At 43.2% G+C, this 22,205-nt stretch overlaps 2 protein-coding genes across 2 annotated transcripts in view; both read right to left on the minus strand.

Moving 5' to 3' along the window:
* Positions 1-22,205, minus strand: part of SLC52A3 (solute carrier family 52 member 3) — a 70,543-nt gene that overhangs the window by 31,511 nt on the left and 16,827 nt on the right. The gene's annotated exons all lie outside the window — the stretch shown is intronic.
* LOC136588645 (actin-binding Rho-activating protein-like) lies at positions 296-21,632 on the minus strand. Its single transcript, XM_066588027.1, has 2 exons — positions 21,379-21,632; positions 296-854 (listed from the first exon to the last, which is right to left on the minus strand). The coding sequence occupies exons 1-2, from the start codon at positions 21,451-21,453 to the stop codon at positions 402-404; spliced, it is 528 nt and encodes a 175-aa protein (XP_066444124.1). The 5' UTR covers positions 21,454-21,632; the 3' UTR covers positions 296-401.

Raw genomic sequence — 22,205 nt, forward strand, 5'->3', positions numbered from 1 at the left:
CTGCAGCAACTACAAGAAGCTTCCTGTCCACAGGGGCCGATATTCCTGCAGAACCACTTCATCCCCTGGTGGAATCTACGCCAACGCGAACTGCAGCGGTTCAAAGACTAAAGGATCCAACGCGCCACTAGATGGGGGTCTCTAATAAAGGGGCCATTCAGTCTATATTATACAATGTCCTTCAATACCCAGTAAATATGCTGTGCAGAGATATTATCCCCCTGAAATCTCATGTACTTTTGTGTAGACAGAGAAAGAAATAGACTGCGCCCGATTCTGTCATGCAGCCCCGCAGTTAGGTCAGGAGTGATCCTTTAATGATGCTTTTGTATCATGCAACAAGTAAATGAATATTACATGGTAACCATACTGTTCTCATTAAAGTCTCTGATAACTTCTAGTCAGCGGTCTCCTGGCTCCACCAGTAGAGTGATGATAACTTTATCATGGACCCCCTGCCACAGCATTTCTCCTTCAAAGTCCAGCCGCCCGTGCTTCCGAGCCCTCAGCAGGATCCCGACCACCTTGTCCGAGATCCGCACATAGCTATCAAACAGTCTCCCAAATGTCACTCTGATGCGGCCATCTCTGCCTCTCACCCCCAGGTCTCTTATAACGAGGCAGATTTCATCAATCTCCTTTTGGATGTGCTGATGAGCCCTCTTGCCTCTTTGCTCTGTCTTGCTACCTTCCTCTGGTCTTCCATAGCCGTTATCTCCTTTGTGAAGACGGACATCCATGGCATGCTGGTGGTCAAAGTCATCGCTGAATGGGTTTAGCCTCTGCTTCTCCAAGTGCTCCTCGGAGCGGTGCTGCCATACCTTTCTCAGGTCCGATATGGTGAGAATTCTTATCTGTGAAGAGAATGTTTACATTTTATTTGCTTAAGGGGGTCCAATGAGACAAACCAGGTCCAGAGTAAAGGCAGGAAACAGCACAAGGTCCATCTAGTCTGCCCTTACATTACTTCCTAGTGCATACGGTCTTCCTTCCTGAACCTTATTTAATGAAGTTTTCCAGTTGTAAACTATTCATGGCCTACCTGCATATCAATGTGCTTGAGCAGTGAGCAAATTTCTGCAGAAAGCAGACAGCAATATTTCCAATGCAGTGGCCAGGATTGGTAGTACATGCAAAGTTCCCATTGAAGCGAATGGTCCGCAGTACTAAGTCTGGCCACTGCAGGGAGAACAGAGCTGTCTGCTCCCTGCAGAAATTAGCTCATTGTATGGTGAACAGCTGATCAGACGGGGTCCTTGGAAGCACTTTCTTCCACTACGCAAGCCCATGGGTCACGTGACTGCCAGGATTCCCTGCTACAGCTGAGCTGCAGGGTCCCAGCAGACCCTGATGAGGCATGGGGCAACACAGGCAGTACGGGAATTACATGTGGAAATCAGTTATTAAGAAGCAAAAAGGGTGGGGCGGTAAGGAGGTGAATGGGTAGAGGTCCTGTGCGATAGGCAGGAGGGAAGGTGTGGGGAGGGGCGGGGGTCTAGGTCAGGAGATTTGGTATGCCTCCCTGAAGAGGTCAGTTTTTAAGGCGGGTCTGAAATTTTGTGCATCAGGAATTGTCCGGATGCCTTGGGGTAGAGCGTTCTAGAGGATTGGTGCTACTCTGGTGAAGTCCTGTAGGCGAGCCTGTGAGGTTCGTATTAGAGGGGTGTTTAGTCCGAGTGTGGCAGCGGATCGAAGTGTGCGGGCTGGGTGGTGTACTGACAGGAGGGAGGCGATGTACGCTGGCGCTGCACCTTGGAGAGCTTTGTGGGTGAGAAGTTTAAGTTTAGTTCTGCAGTGGATGGGCAGCCAATGCAGCGACTGGCATAGTGCAGGGGCATCTGAGAAACGGCTGGATAGGAAGATGAGCCTAGCTGCTGCATTTAGTATGGATTGAAGTGGAGAGAGCCTGGTGCGGGGGAGGCCAATGAGTAGCGAGTTGCAGTAGTCGAGTCGGGAGTGGATGAGGGCAACCACGAGTATTCATAACGTGTCCGTGGTGATGAATGGACAGATTTTAGCAATATTTCTCTGGTGCAGGCACCATCTTCGTGCCAGAGAATGGGTGTGGGTGTGTGTGTGGGAGGGGGGGGGGGGGGGTAAAGGAGAGGTACAGAACAGCCTGGTCCTTAAGGGGTTAAAATTAGAGCCCCCATCCCTTTATTAGAGCCTTTGGCCCTTTTACGATTGGAGCTTCCCTGTATGGTAATTCTCCCCGAGACCCCGGAGCATAAAATCACATGACAAGTTTTCTGTGAATCAGTTTCAGTGTGAATCCGTATTAGTTGGGAAAATCCAGCGATCTGAGCGATTCCAACAAGGCCGGTCATCAGTGCTAGGGCTTTCTCATGCAACGGTGTGGAGACAGGGTTCATATGAGTCATGGAATACCTGGATATGTCATGGAGTTTTCAGATTTGTCATGGATTTTAGTTGTATCGGTGCTTTTTTCACCCGTATCACTGAGAGATTACCTTTTCTTGTATTTAAGTTAACTGACTAAGTGACTGCAGTTCACACACTAAAGATGGGAGGACGGTTGGGGAATCGGCAGAATCAAAGAAGCTGGTTTGTCAAAAGATTCCAAGTTGTTTTCTATCTGAGAGTAAAATCTATTTAAAAAAAAAACTTTTGGCAAACTTAATCTACTTCTGTTGTAGCGGTGGTCTAGATTCTGTAATGTTTAGGTTAACTACTGGCAGAACAAGAGTTCGCTTAAACATTACAGATTTTTTTCAAGTGTCCCTTGTGAAACTCTGTACTTTGTACTTAATACACGGTATATACACTTTCATGCCGGAGTCACAGTTTCATGCCGCTAAAAGCTATGAACTTGACAGTCTCTTAACTCCTTAGTGACCTTCCTATTGCCTTTTTACGCCCTGGCTTGCTGGGCTTTAAACCTCAGGGCCGTAAAAACACGCTCACCGTGAGGATTAAATCCGCGGAGCCTGTGGATGTGACAGCTTCACGCTGTCGGCTGCCGGAGATAGCCAATAACCTGGAGCTGTCATGGGGGCCGCAGTGTAAAAGTTAAAAAAAAAAGTTGAAGTTTAATGCTCCTTTCGATTTGGGCCAGGTTCTGCATATGGGCATAAGATTAGGGCCACAATGGGTATGTCTCTGAAAACAGAACAAACAGGGTAATCCATTTTGGCCTGAAAGTCTTCATTCATATGTGTTCTGTAAAAAAACAAAACTGCTAAAATGACATAATTGCTAAAAATAGTAAAAATCTTAATTTTTTCCTTTTGCTTTGCTTAGATTCATTCAAATATTGTGGGGGCAAAATATGCAATACACCCCTAGATAAATTTGTTAAGGGGTCTAGTTTTCAAAATAGGGTCATTTGTGAGCGTTCTCTGTTTTGGCCCCTCAGTGGCTCTACAAGTGGGCAATGGGGCCTAAATCACCTTCAAGCAAAATGTTCTGCTCCTTTCGTTTTGGGCCCCCTTGTGCATAGAGACACAAGACACAACAGGTAGGTTTCTGAACACAGGACAAACAGGGGTATCCATTTTGGGGTGCAAATCCTAATTTTCATGTGCACTATAGAAAAAAATCCTGTCTTTAAAATGACATATTTGCAAAAATATTACATTTTTATTTTTTCTTCTCTAAATTGCATTAACTAACTCCTGACCCCCTCAGTGAATATATTAAGGGGTGTACTTTTTACATAGGGGTCATTAGTGGGGGTATCTATCATTGTGACATCAATGAGTCTCTGCAATATTGGCTTGGTGCAGGAAAAAAAGTGTTCCTCAAAATGTTAATAATTAATGTTAAATTTGTACGTCTCCTAAATGGTAAAAAAAAAAAACACTAAAGTTTTTCAAATGTGCATCCAGAGTAGAGTAAACAGATGGAAATATGTATCTTATCTAAAATTTGTATAGTATACCTGCACTTATTTGACATACTGCAGTTGAAAATGTGGAAAAAAAACCCGTTTTTTCAAAATTTACCCAATTTTAGAGCTTTTAATAAACATACACAAATTCTATTTTTTACCAGCTAAATGAAGTACAATATGTGGCGAAAAAACAATGTCAGAATCACCGGGATATGCAAAACCTTTACGGAGTTATTCTATGTTAAAGTGACACATGTCAGATTTCCAAAATTTGGCTTCACCACCACGTTATCTGTTGTAGGTGTAATCTCTGTTTCTTCAGAAAGTCATGCACACTCCAGGACAGTGTTCTTTCAAGACTGAGTAGCTATCAGATCGTGAATTCAAGTCATGGATGAAAATGTGTGAAGACAGTCGTAGTGCATTTTGTACATTGTGTAATAAAAACATAGACCTTCCTAACATGGGTGTAAATGCACTGAATGTCCCCAATATAGAAGCATACTACCAATCAATCATACTTAATCAGATAACATTTTAGAAAGGTGCAAAACATACAAAGTTATCTCAAGCTAAGGACACCACCAAACCTCTACAAAGTTCAAAGCCGAAGAACCGCCTACAACTGCACCTTCCAATACTGATCAAGCATGGCTGTCAAATGCTGGCTCTACCCCAAAAGTAGTAACAGTCTTTGAGAGAGATGTAGGATTTCAGAAGCAGTGCTAAAATCTGAAATTTTATGGACTGACTGTTTCCAAAAACATGTCCTTTGATTCATGCCGTGGCCTCAACAACCCTTCAGCCAGGTTTCCTGACAGTGAAATCGCTGTTCACCATCTAATGTTCCTACTTACTTAGTTTTGGGATTGCTCAGTATTTTAAAGACAAATTGAACCAATCACCAAAGTGTGAGTTTTTTTCTTTGTGCTTTGAGGGTAGTGTCAACAAAATTATTCAAAAAGAACAAGTAGACATTTAATTAGGTTTTGGGATGAAGAAGAACAGAGTAACTAGTAGATACTTTGGTTTTTAATTTCTGGGACATGCCAAAGCACCGGAAGACTTGAACTCAAAACGTTGCTTCAAATAGGGATAGACTGGCCAAGCGTTAATTTGGAAGCATTAAATGACCTTATTAGAAATAGAGAAGCCAAGTACCCTGAATATCCCATACTCAGTGATGTGGCTAGCTGCTGCATTCATACTCTACCCAAAGCCTTTGAAGTTGGGGCTTAGCAGACAGGTTGAGACTTAGCCTGCCCCATTGAGAACATTGTGGCAAATATATTCAAAGACTCGCCTGCCAGGAGGAGCTATCAGTGGAACTGGGTTGATGCCACTTACATTTGTACTACAAGGTGGGTTGAAGATGTGACCGAGTCTGAATGAGCTGTAACAATTTGGCCTTGTGTTCTGAAATTTGTTGACTCTGTCAAAGACAAACTAAAGTCTGCGGTGGCATCAAAATCTTGGAGATTGTAAAAGAGGCAAGTAAAGATCCTCTAGGAGCGTGCTGCCTTTTATTATCAAATCTGCAGGACTTACATGAAGTGCGGATGCCCAGTGCTCCTCTATGGGCAGCGAGAGCGGCAGATCTCCCATGCGGGAGACCCGCGCTGATTCAATACATAAAATCTGCCCATGGACATTGGGCCTTACGGTTGCCAAGCTAAACTTCTTTTCTTCTGTATGTAAACATATGCAGCCTTAAGCCCAATGTCCACGGGCGGATTTTAATGATAAAATCCATGCGTGGCCCCTGCACAGGAGATCCACAGCTCTAGAAGCCCATAGTGATGCATTAGTGTCTGTAGGGCAACTTAATGCATGTGCATGTGATTTTTTTTCCCCCCGGCGTGCGGATCACATGTGCAGGAAGAAATCGCAGTATGCTTCATTTTCCTGCGGATCCCACAGGGACGTCTTCCATTGAAGTCAATAGAAGCCGTCCTCACCACGGCACACCCACAGCTGTCATTGTGGCTGTGCCGCGGAGCCGAGCACGGTGCCGGCGTGCCGAGCGCATCCACCGGGCAGAAGAAAGAAGATCCAGCCGCGATGGAGAAGAGCCCTGCAGCGTCTGGACCGGTGAGTATAATGTCTTTTTTGGCCTCATGGCTGCGAGCAAAGGTGGAAACCGCTGCAGGTTTCCACCATACGGGCCGTGGACAAGAGGTCCTGTATTTTTGTTAGCCATTAAAAGGTATCATATCTACAAGATTACGTGGTTTCTCTTGCTGGGAACAATCACATTTTGTTTTTAAGTTGGAATGCCAAAGGTTTTTGAAGGCTCAAGTAAAGAAAATCATAGGCAAGAACCCCTTGAAATATCCAGTTGTCAGATTATCCAGATGTCTTAAACCTACGTACATCAATGGTAGCAGATAAGTCAAAGGCCATTGAAATTTACACAAAGTTGCTACAAAAGCTTCAGAACAGCAAACCTATCCTCCCAGTAAACTGTGATAGTGCTCTATCGGAACTGAAGCAGGTTTTTTTTCCAGAGTGCCCTACAACAGAGTTCAGCAAGTCTGAAAGGTCCAAAGACAGGATAGATTGCTTCTACTATGACATCGTTGGGACTAAGAAGCAATATTCCCATTTGTGGAAAGTGATTGAGTTGGTCTTAACCTTATTCCGTGGTCAGGCCTCAGTTGAAAGGATTTTCTATAAACAAAAATGTAATTGTGGAAAACCTCAAAGGAACAGAGTTTGGTAGCTCTGCGTTTGGTTTGTGATGAAATGAAAAGTGTCCATGATGTTCCTATCATATGCCCCATCTGTGAGAATGAGGTACCAAAACTATAGATGACCAAAAGAAGAGAAAAATTGAAGAAAAATCCAAGAAAAGAACTGCAAAAACTGAGAAATTGAAGTCGTTAAAGAAAAGAAAGTTGGATCTTAAAAATGCCATCCAGACAATGACAGAAGAAGCTAATGAAACGGCGCCGAGAGCCGAAAACAAGGAAGACTTCACATTGCTGGCTAAAGCAAGTTTGTTTAGACTTAAGACAACCAAATGGTAGCTGATGTTGACAAAATAAACAAAAAGATGCTTGAACTTTCCAGAGACTGTTAGGCCCCCTGTCCACGGGCATTACGAAGGCCCGCGGTAGATCGCCGCCACCCAGGAGCAGGAGCCGCACACGAATCTCCGCCAGTCAGCCTAATCTGACAGATAGGCTGACTGCGGAGAATCGGTGCAATTCGCAGCATGCTATGAATTGCCCGCCGCGAGCGTAAAATCACAATGATTCTCCGCTCATGGACACGGGCTGCGCCTTCCGTAGCAGTGCTATGGAAAGCTTAGGCCGGTGTGATTCGCCGGTGGTTTACCGCCAGCGAAATCACGCCCGTGGACAGGCACCCTTAATCTGTGCAACTCCAATTTGGGTAACGTTTTTCTGTTTTCTTGACTGAAATAGCTTATTAATATATTTCACTTAGTTTATTGTAGGCCTAATGAAAAATGTCTATATTATGAAGTGAACTAAGACTTACTTTTAAAGAATAGTTAAAAGGTAATAAGCAGTTTACCATTGACTATAAAAAACAATAAACCTTTGATTGCGTGTATTTCGAGTTCCGCGAGTTGTAGTTCCACAAGAGTCATTGAAAAGTAAGGTTTTGTCATGGAAATGTTCTAAAAAAATTTTAAAAGGCTGTATGAACCCTGGGAGAGTATACCAAGAATGGCGCGATCGAGGAAAAACATCCAGCGAAATGGGATCCTGTGGATTGAAGTAATTCACAACCAAAAAGGGTCAGAGGAGGAGGTCAGGAAACATTCTGATCAAGAGTCATAGTAACATTCTATGCTAGGCCGAAAAAAGACATCCAGTTCAGCCTATTACCTCCCAAAAGTTGATCCAGAGGAAGGCAAACAGCAATCTGGCAATCATAATAATAACTAGTTATATAACATTTAATATAGTAACTCTCAAGAAAGGCGTCCAGGTCACTCTTAAACCCTTTTTTGGAATTTGCCATCACCACATAACCTTCTATGTTGTGTAGAAACCTTCTTTCCTTTAGACATAGAGAGCGCCCCCTTATTGCAATCACCATCCTGCGTGTAAATAGATGATGGGAAAGATCTCTGTATTGTCACCTGTTATATCTATACAGTTATTAGAGTGCCCCCTTGTTACAGTCCTGGGTATAATAGATGATGGGAGAGATCTCTGTATTGTCCCCGATATATCTGTTCATAGTTATGAGAGCGCCCCCTTGTTACAGTCCTGGGTATAGTAGATGATGGAAGAGATCTCTGTATTGTTCCCTGATATATCTATACATAGTTATTAGAGCGCCCCCTTGTTACAGTCCTGGGTATAATAGATGATGGAAGAGATCTCTGTATTGTTCCGTGATATATCTATACATAGTTATTAGAGCGCCCCCTTGTTACAGTCCTGGGTATAATAGATGATGGGAGAGATCTCTGTATTGTCCCCGATATATCTGTTCATAGTTATGAGAGCGCCCCCTTGTTACAGTCCTGGGTATAGTAGATGATGGAAGAGATCTCTGTATTGTTCCCTGATATATCTATACATAGTTATTAGAGCGCCCCCTTGTTACAGTCCTGGGTATAATAGATGATGGAAGAGATCTCTGTATTGTTCCGTGATATATCTATACATAGTTATTAAAGCGCCCCCTTGTTACAGTCCTGGGTATAATATATCAGGGAACAATACAGAGATCTCTCCCATCATCTATTATACCCAGGACTGTAACAAGGGGGCGCTCTAATAACTATGTATAATATATCAGGGGTCAGTACAGAGATCTCTCCCATCATCTATTATACCCAGGACTGTAACAAAGGGGCGCCCTAACAACTGTATAGATATATCAGGGAACAATACAGAGATCTCTCCCATCATCTATCTATACAGTTATTAGGGCGCCCCTTTGTTACAGTCCTGGGTATAATAGATGATGGGAGAGATCTCTGTACTGACCCCTGATATATCTATACATAGTTATTAGAGCGCCCCCTGTTACAGTGCGGTTCACCGAGGCAGAAAAATTCAGTATAATCTCATATAATTTTCACCGTTCTGAATTTTAAATTTCTACATAAAACCTTTATTAATGTGAAGATAAAAATATGTCCGGACATACAATAACATAAAAAAACCAGTGCAGGAGTTGGGTGTCAGCGGATACTTTTGTAAAGCCCACACATAAGCTCAGGTCTGATTAGTGTCAGTGTGTGATACAGTTCCATCCAGACGTGACCCCCAGTGTATTCCTATCATCTCCCATCCACACTCTTGAAACGGATGCCGTCTTATAGCCTAATGCAGCGATCCAGGGGATCTATATATAGGTATAATCCCATATTAAATTGGGATAAGGCATCTGAAAAGGTGGGGCTGCACTTGCTGTACACACGGTTTTGTTGTGACTAAACCAGAGGAATCAACGTTCTCCTCGCTTAGTCCTGCAGAACAGGTTTATTTACGATTCATATTCAGTGGATATACATGGACCGCAAACCAACCTGAGAGAACCAAGGGCTCATACATAGGGGTGGTAAAGGATCCCTAGGTTCTCATTGTGGTATAATAAGGTGCTTGATTGGGTAGCTACTATTTAGATGTTTAAAGGACAATAGTTCATACTCTCCTTCACATATCTACGAGAGCACATATCAATAGATGTAATTAGCGTTCACTTCCAAAAAGGCTGGTTGATGTAGTCCCCCAAATCACCCCAATACAATGGGCGCATAGACCAGGGAAACGTACACCCTATTCACAAACCCTCAGCCTAAGGCCGCCTGCAGACGGGCGGAAATTCCACGGCAGGATTTCCCGTGGAATTTCCGCCCCTGGAAGCTGCCATAGGATTGTGTTAACAAACGCAATCCTATGCAGACGGCCGCGATTTGGCCGCGCGAAATCTCGCGTAGCAAACAAATCGCGGCATGCTATATTTCTGTGCGGGGCTCACAGAGCCCCGCACAGAAACGTCGCTCACCGGCTGCCGGCACATGAAAGCCGGGGCCGCGGGAGCAGGCGGGGGGCACGCTGCTCTCTTCAGACGCTCGGGTCGGGTCCCGCTGCGAGAATTCTTGCAGCTGGATCCGACCTGGCCGTCTGCAGGCAGCCTAAATTGCAGAGAGTATGCAGCAGACCAAGCTAGAGAGACCTAAGAGGAGAATATGTGATCTAATGCTTGATCACCATGCCATCATTTCTATCTCCACCTAAATTCTTATGTCCCCCCAAACGGTCCTTTCCCTCGTTTTAGTATAAATTCTATGCAGGCTAAATACTGTAGGTTTTCCTCTCTATAATTTTCTTACATACTCAATCACCAAAGATCTAGCAGCTAGGGGTAAAGAAAACAAAAAAGCAGCAGAGGGAAATAGCAGAGCCTTCTGCCTGGATGGTAGACAGGAGACCATTACCCTGTCCCATCTTTTTTTTCTAAACTAAATAACCCCAATTTTGATAACCTCTCTGGGTATTGTAGTCCACTCATTCTGTGTATTACTTTAGTTGCCCACTTTTGTACCCGCTCAAGCTCTGATATATCCTTCTTGAGTACCGGTGCCCAAAGCTGTCCACAATATTCCATGTGAGGTCTGACCAGTGACTTGTAAAGAGGAAGAACAATGTCCTCGTCATGCACCCCTAGACCTTTGTTGATGCTCTCCATCAACCTATTTGCCTTGGCAGCAGCTGCCTGACACTGGTTTCTCTAGTTAAGTATGCAGTTCACTAAAATCCCCCAGTCCTTCTCCATGTCAGTGTTCCCCAGTGGTTTCCCATTTAGTGTATAATGGTGACATGTATTTCTTGCCCATGTGCAGAACCGCACATTTATCAGGGTTAAACCTCATCTGACACTTTTCTGCCCCCAACCTATCCAGATCCACTTGCGACTGTATACAGATCTATATGTAACCACATTCTGTCCTCTTGTGTTAATTACTTTGCATAGTTTTGTATTATCTGCAAATATTGATATTTTACAATTCTTCCACAAGGTCATTAATAAATATAATTAAAAGAATAGGGCCCAGAACTGCCCCCTGTGGTACCCGACTAGTAATGGTGACACAATCAGAGTATGTACCATTTATAACCCCCTCTGCTTTCTATCACTGACCAGTTACTTACCCCCTTACACACATTCTCGCCCAGACCAAGCATTCTCATATTATATACCAACCTTTTATGCGGCATCGAATCAAACGCTTTGGTAAAATCCAGATACACAAGATCCAGTGACTCCCCAGTCCAGTCTAGAATTTACCTCCTCTTAGAAGCTGATCAGGTTGGTTTGACAGAAGCGATCTCTCATAAACCCGTGCTGATACGGAGTTATACAGCCATATTACTTGAGGTCCTCCAGGATAGCATCTCTTAATAACCCTTCAAACATTTTACCCACAGTAGAAGTCAGACTTACCGGCCTGTAGTTTCCAGGGTCTCTTTTTTCTTAATTAAATGATTTTTATTGAACATGCTTTATCGTTTGTATTGTTAAACAAACATTAACCTGTTACACAAGTCAACCTCCCTCCCTCAAATCTCTCTCATGTATTTAACTTATAGTCCAATCGTAGCCTTTAACAGGGTGTTATTACCTAAAGTCCATAGAGGCCCCCTCTCTTGTAGATTCCAGAATTCTTTAGAAGGCAAATAATTTATGCTTATCTGAAGTGCAATAATGCAATTTCACAATAGAACAGAATATTTGAAAATAACAGAGGAAACAATTGTATCACAGAGTATAGGCAAATAGACAATGTCTGATTAAGGCCTCATGTCCACGGCACGGAATACAGCGCTACCCGCTGCCAGTGAGCACTGCTTACCTGCATTTCTCCGGCAGCGGCATCTGCGTGGATCCCTCTGCTTCCAGGTTCGCTGTATGACATGCGCAGTACAGCTTTCTTTCTAAAATTTACTGCTTTTCCACGGCACGTCCGCAGTGTCAGCTGCGAGTGTGCCACGGATCGGACGGCTTCCATTGACTTCAATGGAAGCGGTCCATGCGGGAACCACACAAAAATGGAGAAAGCTGCGAATTGTATTCCAGACCAAAAAGGTCCACAAATCAAATCTGCATGTTTTAATACATTTGCGGACACCCATGTATCTCTATGGGCAGCTTGATTCACGGATTTCCTGTGCGGATTCCGCAAATGAAATTTGCCCGTGGACATTCAGCCTAAGACATCTTTTTGTGTTTATTTCTGGAATCACGGCCCACTTTCCAAGTTAGCTAACATTCCTTTCCAAATTAACAAGTTAACTTTGAGCCCTTTTTGAATATCGGCACCACATTGACTATGCGCCAATCCAGTGGAACAGACCGTGTCACTATAGAGTCCCTAAATATAAGAAACAATGGTCTGTTTATCAAATTACGTACTTTCCTTAGAACCCGGGGGTGTATGCCATTGGGACCTGAAGATTTGTCCATTTTAATCTTTTCAAGGCAGCTCCGCATTTCCTGGGTTAGACTGGTGACATTTAGTGGAGAGTTTACTTTATCGCTCTGCGTCTCATCTGACATTTCATTTTCTGCTGTGAATACACTGGAGAATAAGCTATTTAATACATTTGCTTTCTCCTCATCGCCCTCTACAATGTCTTCTACATTATTTATTAAAGGGCCAACACTTTCAGTATTAATCTTTGTACTATTTATGCTGTATAGTTGAAGAACAGTTTAGGGTTAGTTTTGCTCTCTTTGGCAATAAGTCTCTGTTTCCATCTTTGCTGCTTTTATCTACTTTTACCATAATTTATTTTTTTCCTTATAGGTTTTTAGTGCTTTTTTATTGCCTTCTTGTTTTAGTAGTTTAAACACTTTCTTTTTGTTATGTATTGTATATCCTTCAGCCTTAAATACATTGCGTTCTTGTAGGCAAGGTGAATAAGACCTGCACATGTGTCTCCAAAATAATTCAGGCTCCCACTACCAGAACCTGTCTGACCTGCACTTAACCAGTGCTATTGCCTCTTTATTATCAGGATTGGTGGGGGACCTAGCAGTTGGATTCAGACCAATCAGAGAATAATGGGAATACCCCTTTAACCTACATCTCAATTTTTGGCCAATTGAATAACATTATAGATGTTTATTTTACTTTTTGTGTACAAGTTCAAGTCTTATCCTCTACTGAAATCCAAAGCTGCAGCCCTATTCATAATGTATCAGCCAAAGGGAGAGTGGCATAGCTATAGGGGGTTGCAGAGTTTGCAATTACAACCTGGCCCCTAAGCCTGCCAGGCACAGGGGATCCCCCCACCACAGTTACAGATTTTCACAAAGCTTCCAGCAGGAAGATTATATTTTGCTGCATTAGGCCGCATGCACATGGGCGGGTTGAATTCTGCATGCGGGAGCCTGCAGCGGAATCCGACCCTGTGCCCAGCGGCATCCGCGCGTACCTGTACTTTGTTCTTGTTTTCTGTACTGCGGGTGGCCTTTTTTTTTTTTCAAACTCTTTTCCCACGGAATACGTAGCCTATCAGCAATGTCTATTGGGGATGACCCGCTGGTCGGACAGCTTTCATTGACTTCAATGGAAGCTGTCCATGCGATGAGATCAGGGACCCGTGCAGATATCATGGCAGCCGGGGCCTTCTGAAAGGCCCCAGGGCTGCCTTGGGAGACTGCCTATCAAGCCATCGCCGTGGGGTGGCTTGATAGGCTGCCTGTCAGAATGCAGCATGACGTAATGCTGTAGCATTACGTCATACTGCAGGAGCGATCAAAGCATTTGCATATTGTAGTTAAAAGTAAAGTTTAAAAAAAAAACGATAAAGTTTTTTTAATTGTAAAAAAAAAAAAAAGGAATAAAAGTTTAAATCCCCCCCCCTTTTGCCATATCTGTAATTAAAAAATGTAAATCATAAAATAAAAATGCATATTTGGTATCGCCGCATCCGTAAAAGTCCTATCTATCAAAGTAGTGCATTATTTACCCCACACAGTGAACGTCATCCCAAAAAAATAAATAAATAAAGAACGCCAAAAATGCACTTTCAGTCACCCTGTTTCCCAGAAAAAATGCAATAATAAGCCATATGTATTCCGTATTAGTACTAACGGAAAATACAGGACATCCCGCAAAAAATGAGCCATCGCTGAACTAAGTTGCCGGAAAAATAAAAAAGTTATTGCGCGCACAAAATGACCGCAGAAAATAATTGAAAAAAATCAAATGTCTTTGAAAAAAAAAAAATAGTACAGTAAAAAAAAAAAAAAAAAAACTATACAAGTTTGTTATCGTAGTAATCGTACTGACCCATAGAATAAAGTTATCATGTCGCTTTTGTTGCAGTTTGTGCGCCGTAGAAACAAGACGCACTGAAAGATGGCGGAATGTCGGTTTTTTTTCATTTTACTCCACTAATTTTTTTAAAGTTTTTCAGTACATTATATGGTACATTAAATAGCACCATTAAAAACTACAACTTGTCCCACAAAAAACAAGCCCTCATACAGCGACGTCGATGGATAAATAAAGGAGTTATGATTTTTTTAAATGGGGGGGGGGGGGGGGGGACGAAAATGGGAAAAAAAGGGCCGTGTCATTAAGGGCTTAATGCCACCAATCAGAGGAGGCATCATCTAGGATTACTGGAAGTAACTTCACTGTAATCACTATTACTGCATAGAACTGGTATCTGACTATTATATGGTGACTGCATTATATTAGAGTAGAGCTGCTGTATCTGAACCTGCAGTGCTATAAAAGCTGCCTTAGCTGTATAAAAATGTGTGTGTGTATATATATATTTTTTTAATTTTTTATTTTTTTAAGGGAAAGGAGGTTTCCGCACACCGGTGACATCATCCCTGACTGCTGGTGCTGCATCAATGGGTCACTAAAAGACCAAGTGACGGCAGCATAAAGTTCTTAACAGAGTTTTTTTTCCAGCCATGAAGGGAAGTTGTGAGGGTAGGGGTGAGTATGGCTTGGAGAGGGAGGGGGGCGGGGGGGGGAGCTGAACTTTCGCACCCGGGCCCAAGATCCTTTAGCTACGCCCCTGAGACAGACAAATACTTGATGATCATTCAGGGAAGAGTAGCAGTTCACTCTTATACAAACAGCCCCAAACATGTCAGGTTGTCAGGTATCAATAGACTAAAGATGGCAGCTCCATGTTTTAATGAGCAGGATCTGTTTCTAGGCCGCGGACGTAGAATCTGATCCGGCTTCCTGCTCATCAAAATGTGCCGCTGACTCCTTATTTTAAGATAGAGGTAACCTAAAATGTTCTAAAAACTTTCCACTCTCCATTGCTATTGACATTACAGACAGGTCACTACTGTGTGAGCGACACATTAGAAGTCCCAGATCATATCCTGTCTGAGATGAGGAACAAAACTATTTTGCATTTAATCCTGTTTTTCCATTTAAAAAAAATATATATATATATAAAAAGATTTTTAGTCGCAGCTGCCAGAATGACTCGAACCATTAAACAAAACACATTATTCATACAACATGATAAAAACTGTAAAGAAAAAACACCCCAAAAATAGTTTTGTCTTTCTGCATCCTGAAAACTGAAAGAAAGTTGGTACAGTTGATACAGTCGTACGTACCCCAAAATGGAACCATTAAAATCTACAGCTGTGGCAATGGAAAATGAAGAACATTCTGGGTGCTTGAATGCAGCTATGCAAAAAATTATATTTTTCAAGAAAAAAAATTTTATTGTGCAAAAGTAGAAAAACCTAAAAAAAAAATATATTATTCTGGCACTGTTACAATTATACTTATCCACAGAAAGAAGCCATCATGTCCTTTAGGCCTTAGTCACACGGGCGTTTTTTCACGCGATTTGCGGATCGCATGACGGATGCGCATCCGCAAATCACGTGACCGGTGTGCGCAAGTCACCCGCAAATCGCCCAAAAATCTGCTCCTAGCCGCGTTTCATTAGAAACGGGCCGGAGCTGTCCAGCGCATTGCATTCAATGGAGGCGGCAATAGAGCCGGCTCCATTTAAAGCAATGCGCTGCGGGCGAGCCCGGGATGAATTGTCGGGAAGGGCTTAAATATATAAGCCCTTCCCTGCAATTCATCCTAAAATGTGTAAAAATAAAAAAATATATATATACTCACCTTCTCCGGGCAGCCGGAGCTCCGCGCGGCCGCCCTGCAGTGGGTGTGAAGGGGGTGTGAGTCAGACCTGCCCCCTGATTGGCTCAGCGCTGAGCCAATCAGAGGCATGTCTCACTCACACCCATTCATGAATTCATGAATGGATGTGAGTCAGACCTGCCCCTGATTGGCTCAGCGCTGAGAGGCAGCAGTCACTCACCCATTCATGAATTCATGAATGGGTGTGTGAGTGAAACCTGCCTCTGATTGGTCAGGGCTGTGACCAATCAGAGGCAGATCATTCAGCAGGCGGGGATTTTAAAGCCCTGCCGGCTGAATAGTGCCGAGAAGCAGTTCAGGAGAACTGACAGCGGCCGCGGCTGGACTCCGGCTGCAGCGGAAAGGTGAGTATACAATTTTTTTTTATTTTAACACATTTTAGGATGAATTGCAGGGAAGGGCTTATATATTTAAGCCCTTCCCGACAATTCATCCCGCGCACGCCGGCAGCCCATTGCTTTCAATGGAGCGGCTGTATTGCCGGCTCCATTGAATTCAATGGGCAAACATCGTTCTTCTCTGCCACAGCTGTTACAGCTGTGGCAGAGAAGAATGATTTGTCTTCTATATGTTCTCAATGGGGTCGGCGCTGCTGCCGCCGGCCCCATTGAGCGCATATAGAGAAGAGAACAGGAATCGCAGATCACAGATAGGTGCGATCTGTGATTTCTGTTCTATAATATAAAAAGCGCTCATGTGTCCGATACCATTGCAAAGCAATGGTTTTATAAAATCGCCGGACGCATGCGCAAATCGCGGCACAAAACGCCCGTCTGACTAAGGCCTTATGCTGAACACTGTAAAAAAAACACAAGGAGCAAAGGCGGAACTACTGTGTTTATTCACGCTTACATCCCAAAAATGAATGAGTTGTACATTATATGCACCCTATAATGGGACCAATAAAAACCACAGCTCGTCACGCAGTAAACAAGCCCTCATTTAGCTACGTTGACGGAAAAATAAAAAAAGTTATGGCTTTTAAAAAGTGGAGGTAAAAAACATTCTAAAAGTTGCCATGTTCTTAAAGGGGTTGTCTGGTTACTTTTTGAAAATTAAATGTCAAGTGCAGATTTGGTAAAATAATAGAACCAGCGGTACTTACCCGTCCTCAGCCCTGGCGATCCGGTGCGTAAATGAGGTAACCTCCGCCTGCCAATCAGAGGCCGCAGCGTCTCTACCAGTTCTCCTGGCATCAGCGCTTACATCACATCCTCGGCACCATGATGTCAGAAGGTCTGCACAGTGATGCTCCGGATTCTGATTTGTAGGCGGCGGTGACTTAACTTACGTTATCAACAGAAACCAGGCGAACAGCGGGGCTGCAGCGCTGGATCGCAAAGGACAAGTAAGGCCGGATTCACATAAGCGGAAGTATATTTGCAAGCGTTCTTGCCGCATGTTTTTGTGGGATGGGCATTGCATATTTTTTACTGTACTTTTTGTGCACAATTAGTTCAATATATGCCCTTTAGCTGTGCAAATGGGTTCTATTTTCTGAAAGTTGCGCGTGCACATTTTTTGTGCATAAATGCGCATGTGCGAGTCCGGCCTAGTACTGCTCGAGGTGTTGTTTTAGGCCATCTGCACCTGCCATTAGATTTTCAGAAAGTAAACGGACAACCCCTTTAAGGACACGGCGACTTTTTGGATTTCTTTGTCTCCACTTTTCAAAAATCACAACTTTTCTATTTTCCCGCCGACATGGCCGTATGAGGGCTTGTTTGTTGTGTGGTCATCTAGTTTTTATTGGTACCATTGTAGGGTACATATAATGTATAGCTATTCTGAATTTTTTGAGGGTGAAAAAAACCGCAGTTCTGCAATTTTTTTTTACAGCGTTCAGTATGGAGTATAAATCACATCATAACTTTTTTCTGCGGATCAGGGCGATAATGACGAGGCCAGAATTATATTCTTTAAGGTTTTCTACTTTTACTAAATAAAAACCCCTTTCTTAGAAAATATTTTTTTTGCATCACGGCATTCAAAGACTCAGAACTTTCTTTTTCCATTGCCGCAGCTTTTTGAGGACAAGCTGTAGATTTTAATGGTACCATTTTGGGGTACACATAACTTTTTTGATAACCTTTATTTCACTTTTGGGAAGGCAAAAAGAGAAAAACAACTTTTTAGGTCTTTTTATTGCTTTTATTTTTTTACAGTCTTTACCATTCTGGATAAACAACATGTTCCTTTTATGGTTTGGGTTATTTAGATATTTATAAAAACTGAGCCAAAATGCTTTTTTGTTCAGTTTGCATACCCCCAAAAAAGCAATAAAAGTGATCAAAAAAGCCGTATGCGCCTCGAAATGGTACCAATAAAAACTACAGCTTGCTACACAAAAAATAAGCCATCACAGAGCTTCATCGATGGAAAAATGAAAACGTTATGGGACATATTCTTTTTTTAAAAGTAAAAAAACACTTGAAAAAAAAGATTTGAGGCATAGTAGTAATCGTATCGACCCATAGGAAAAAAAAATCTATCATGTCTTGCATGCTGTATGATTAAGGGCTTATTCACACAAGCGTATATCGGCTGGCATTTTCACGGCTGGCCAATATACGCTACCATCTGATGTAATGGATTCCAATGCATCAGATCACACAAGTGTATTCCTGCGGCGTAAAAGTGCCCTGAAAGCCTTTACGGCTGGCAGCAAAAGATAGTCCTAGAACTATCTGCCTGGCCAGACTATCGCCGCTGCCTTAGACTTTTATGGGAGCCACTGACAGCGGCCGAAGAAGAGAGGTGGGAGGGAGTTTAGTAGCATGATTGCTAAACTCCCTCCCCCTTCTCTCCTCCTCTCTGGCTGTTTGCAATGGGAGGGGCCCATCCCACCAACTCCCATTGCTGGCTGCAGAAAAGAGGCGGGAGCTTAGCTCTGCCCCTGTCCTGCCCCTCCCATTGCAAACAGCCAGAGGGGAGGTGAGACGGCGAGGGGGAGGCAAGGAAGACAGTGATTCCATCAGCAGTATATGCCATTGGGCATCTCCCCCCACCTGACAGCATATACGCTGAGCTCGTGCATCAGATGGTAGCATATATCGGCCAGCCATGAAAACGCCGGTCAATATACGCTCATGTGAATAAGCCCTAACACTGTAAAAAAGCACCAAAAAGCAATGGCAGAATTGGTGTTTTTTTCTCCCTGCCCTCCAAAAGGAATTAATAATTATTATTCAATATAGTATATGTATCCAAAATGCAACTCGCCACAAGAAAACAAGCCCTCATACGGCCGTGTCAATGGAAAAATAAAAAGGCATGGCTTTTGAAAAGTGAAGATGAAAATCCCTAAAAAAAAGCATTATGTCCTTACATCCCAAATACACCATGCCAGTAAGGGGTTAATAAAAGATTTGTGGACGTTGGCACATCTCTGGCACTACATTGTGACCCGGGAAGGGGAAAGGTCCAGAAGGTCCACTGTGGGGTCTCTGTAATGTCAGCGGCTTTACTTGAAGATATGAAAGTCCAGGTAAAGACACCTGAAGTTCCTGCGCACGCGGCGTGGCTGACGGGCGCCTGCCAATGAGATCTGCTACATCAGGGGTCCCCAACTCCAGTCCTCAGGGACCACCAACAGGTCAGGTTTTCAGGATATCCCATGGTAAGAACACCTGTGGCAATGTGTGAGGCACCCACAATAATTACATCACCTGTGCGATACTGAGAGAATCCTGAAAACATGACCTGTGAGGGGTCCCTGAGGACTGGAGTTGGGGAACACTGTGCTACATGACGTTCTAAGTGAAAGGGATAATCTGACCCTTCCGTTCTCTAGTTGAGCACCATTATATACTGCCAACAAGATCTCACTGGTGGTCCACAGGATGCTCAATGGAAGTATAGCCCTGGGGGTGCAGACGGACCCAAGCCATGCCCAATATGGGACATCTCATTGACCTCTTCCCCCATTTCGTGCCTTAAGGAACAAGTGATTTTCATCATCACTCAGCAAGAGCCATAAGTCGCTGACAGCCGTATGAGGGCTTGTGTGTTTGTGGGGCGAGTTGAATATTTTAATGGCTGCACTCCGGGGTCCATATAATGTGTTGTAGAACTTTATTACATTTGTTTTTAAGGAAGGTGTGTGTGTGTGTGTGTGGGGGGGGGGGGTGGAAAAAGCATCCGGAAGTTTGTTTTGGGGTTTTATTTTTACGACAGGCACCATTCGGTAAAAATAACCTGATAACTTTCTTATCTGATCGGCACGATTACAGCGATAACAAGTTTATACAGATTTTTAAATTTTTTTTTTACCATTTTTGCACAATAAAACACGTTTTTTTTTTTAAGAAAACCAACTGCTTCTGCATCGCCGCATTCTAAAACACAGAACATTTTTCTTTTTCCGGCTGCTTGTTTTTTGTGGGAAGAGTCGTAGTTTTTATTGGTTCCAGTTTGACGTTCTTGGGACTCCTGGACTGCTTTTATTACGTTCACTGGGGGCCGAACTATAAGGAGGTGATTCTGGCGTTACTTCTATGGCATTCACCCCGTGAGCTAGATTACAAAATATCTTCATTATCTGGGTCGTTATGGACGCGGTAATACCGGTTATGTGTTGAGTTTTCCATTTTTTTGGTATTTTATCCACTTGTTCGACAGGGCTTGTTTAAATGGGTGTGAGCGCACTTCATCTGCAGGTCGAACACGATTTGATGCTCTTTCGAGTAACGAGCACCATCGAGTACGCTAATACTCGAACGAACATCAAGCTCGCCAGAGTACGTTCGCTCAACTCTGTTGTTCGATTACTAGGATAGTACACTGCATTACCTATGTAGTGCATTCTACTGAACCTATGACAGCAGACATGGAGGTCTTTGTCAGGCTTCTGGCTGCAATGGGAAGCCATTGGAACTTTGTGACAGCAATGTGGGGTGCCGATGGATGACAGAAAGAGCCCCTCTCCCTGTCATCTGCTGCAGTTGCTTCTGATTGTGGCGTGTAAAAGTATCTTTCCACAAGGGTAATTATCACCCGAATAATCATTGAAAGTAGTTAATTTAGGCGATAGTTGTCCTACGTCACACGGCCACCAATGGGACACTGAGCTTATGGGAGTCACTTGGTTTTGACTGCCGGTTTACAGTGAATGGAGATGGGTGATGGGAGGAGATCTCTGGCCTCTAGACCTCCATTCTCTACACAACTATTGGAAGCACAGGAGTGATCGCTATGGTCGGTGCGACGGAGTCGGGAGCTTATGCCCCCAACAGATGTCCTTCGTTAATGGACCTTTATATAGCAGCTTCAAGATAAAACTGATACCTTCTTGACCCTTTTAAAGTATTTAATGCACAATGTTTGCCCCCATACGTAATTTGTATCGAAAGTCTGAACTCCTCACCTTGGACAGAAGAGCCCTTCTCCGCTCCTCAGCTTCAGAGCTTGGCTTCTTCTTATTCTCTTTCCTGTCAGACATTGTGACGAGTTTACACAGTCTGCCAAAATATGAGTGCGATTCCTCCAACCTACTTCATCTCCAAGGGATGCGGAGAGGTCAGTAATGGAAGTGTGTGATACCGCTCGATGAGGTACAGTGATCGGTGTCCTCTGTGGAGCTCACATAGTGAGACCTTTTATGTCCTACCTATAGATGACTGCTAGACAGTGAAGTCACAGCAGCGCCTCTTTATAGACGGATACTGATACTTGTGGAATGAGAGGCATCCTGCGTGCGGTCACTGTAACCCTACCAAATAACAGATGGGGCACGAGGAGAAGCATCACTGCACAGAGGTGATAAACACCGACATCCTCCTGATCATGTGTGCTATGTATAAGTAATGAGGAATGCACAAACCAGTAACGAAAAGACATCAGTACGATATACTGTACAACACAGTGTAGCTATATAGGGGGCAGTATTATAGTAGTTATATTATTGTGTATAGCAGTATTATAGTAGTTATATTCTTGTACATAGGAGCAGTATTATAGTAGTTATATTCTTGTACATAGGGGGCAGTATTATAGTAGTTATATTCTTGTACATAGCGGGCAGTATTATAGTAGTTATATTCTTGTACATAGCGGGCAGTATTATAGTTGTTATATTCTTGTACATAGGGAGCAGTATTATAGTAGTTATATTCTTGTACATAGGAAGCAGCATTATAGTAGTTATATTCTTGTACATAGGGGGCAGTATTATAGTAGTTATATTCTTGTACA

The sequence above is a fragment of the Eleutherodactylus coqui genome, chromosome 13, assembly GCF_035609145.1.
Source record: "Eleutherodactylus coqui strain aEleCoq1 chromosome 13, aEleCoq1.hap1, whole genome shotgun sequence".
NCBI lineage: Eukaryota > Metazoa > Chordata > Amphibia > Anura > Eleutherodactylidae > Eleutherodactylus > Eleutherodactylus coqui.

What these genes read in the sequence shown, in the direction of transcription:
- LOC136588645 (XM_066588027.1), bottom strand. Translation starts at nt 21,453, where the DNA reads ATGTCTGACAGGAAAGAGAATAAGAAGAAGCCAAGCTCTGAAGCTGAG. An exon ending in GAAGGGCTCTTCTGTCCAAG is followed by an intron (nt 855 to 21,378) that starts GTGAGGAGTTCA and finishes TTCTCTTCACAG; the next exon opens with ATAAGAATTCTCACCATATC.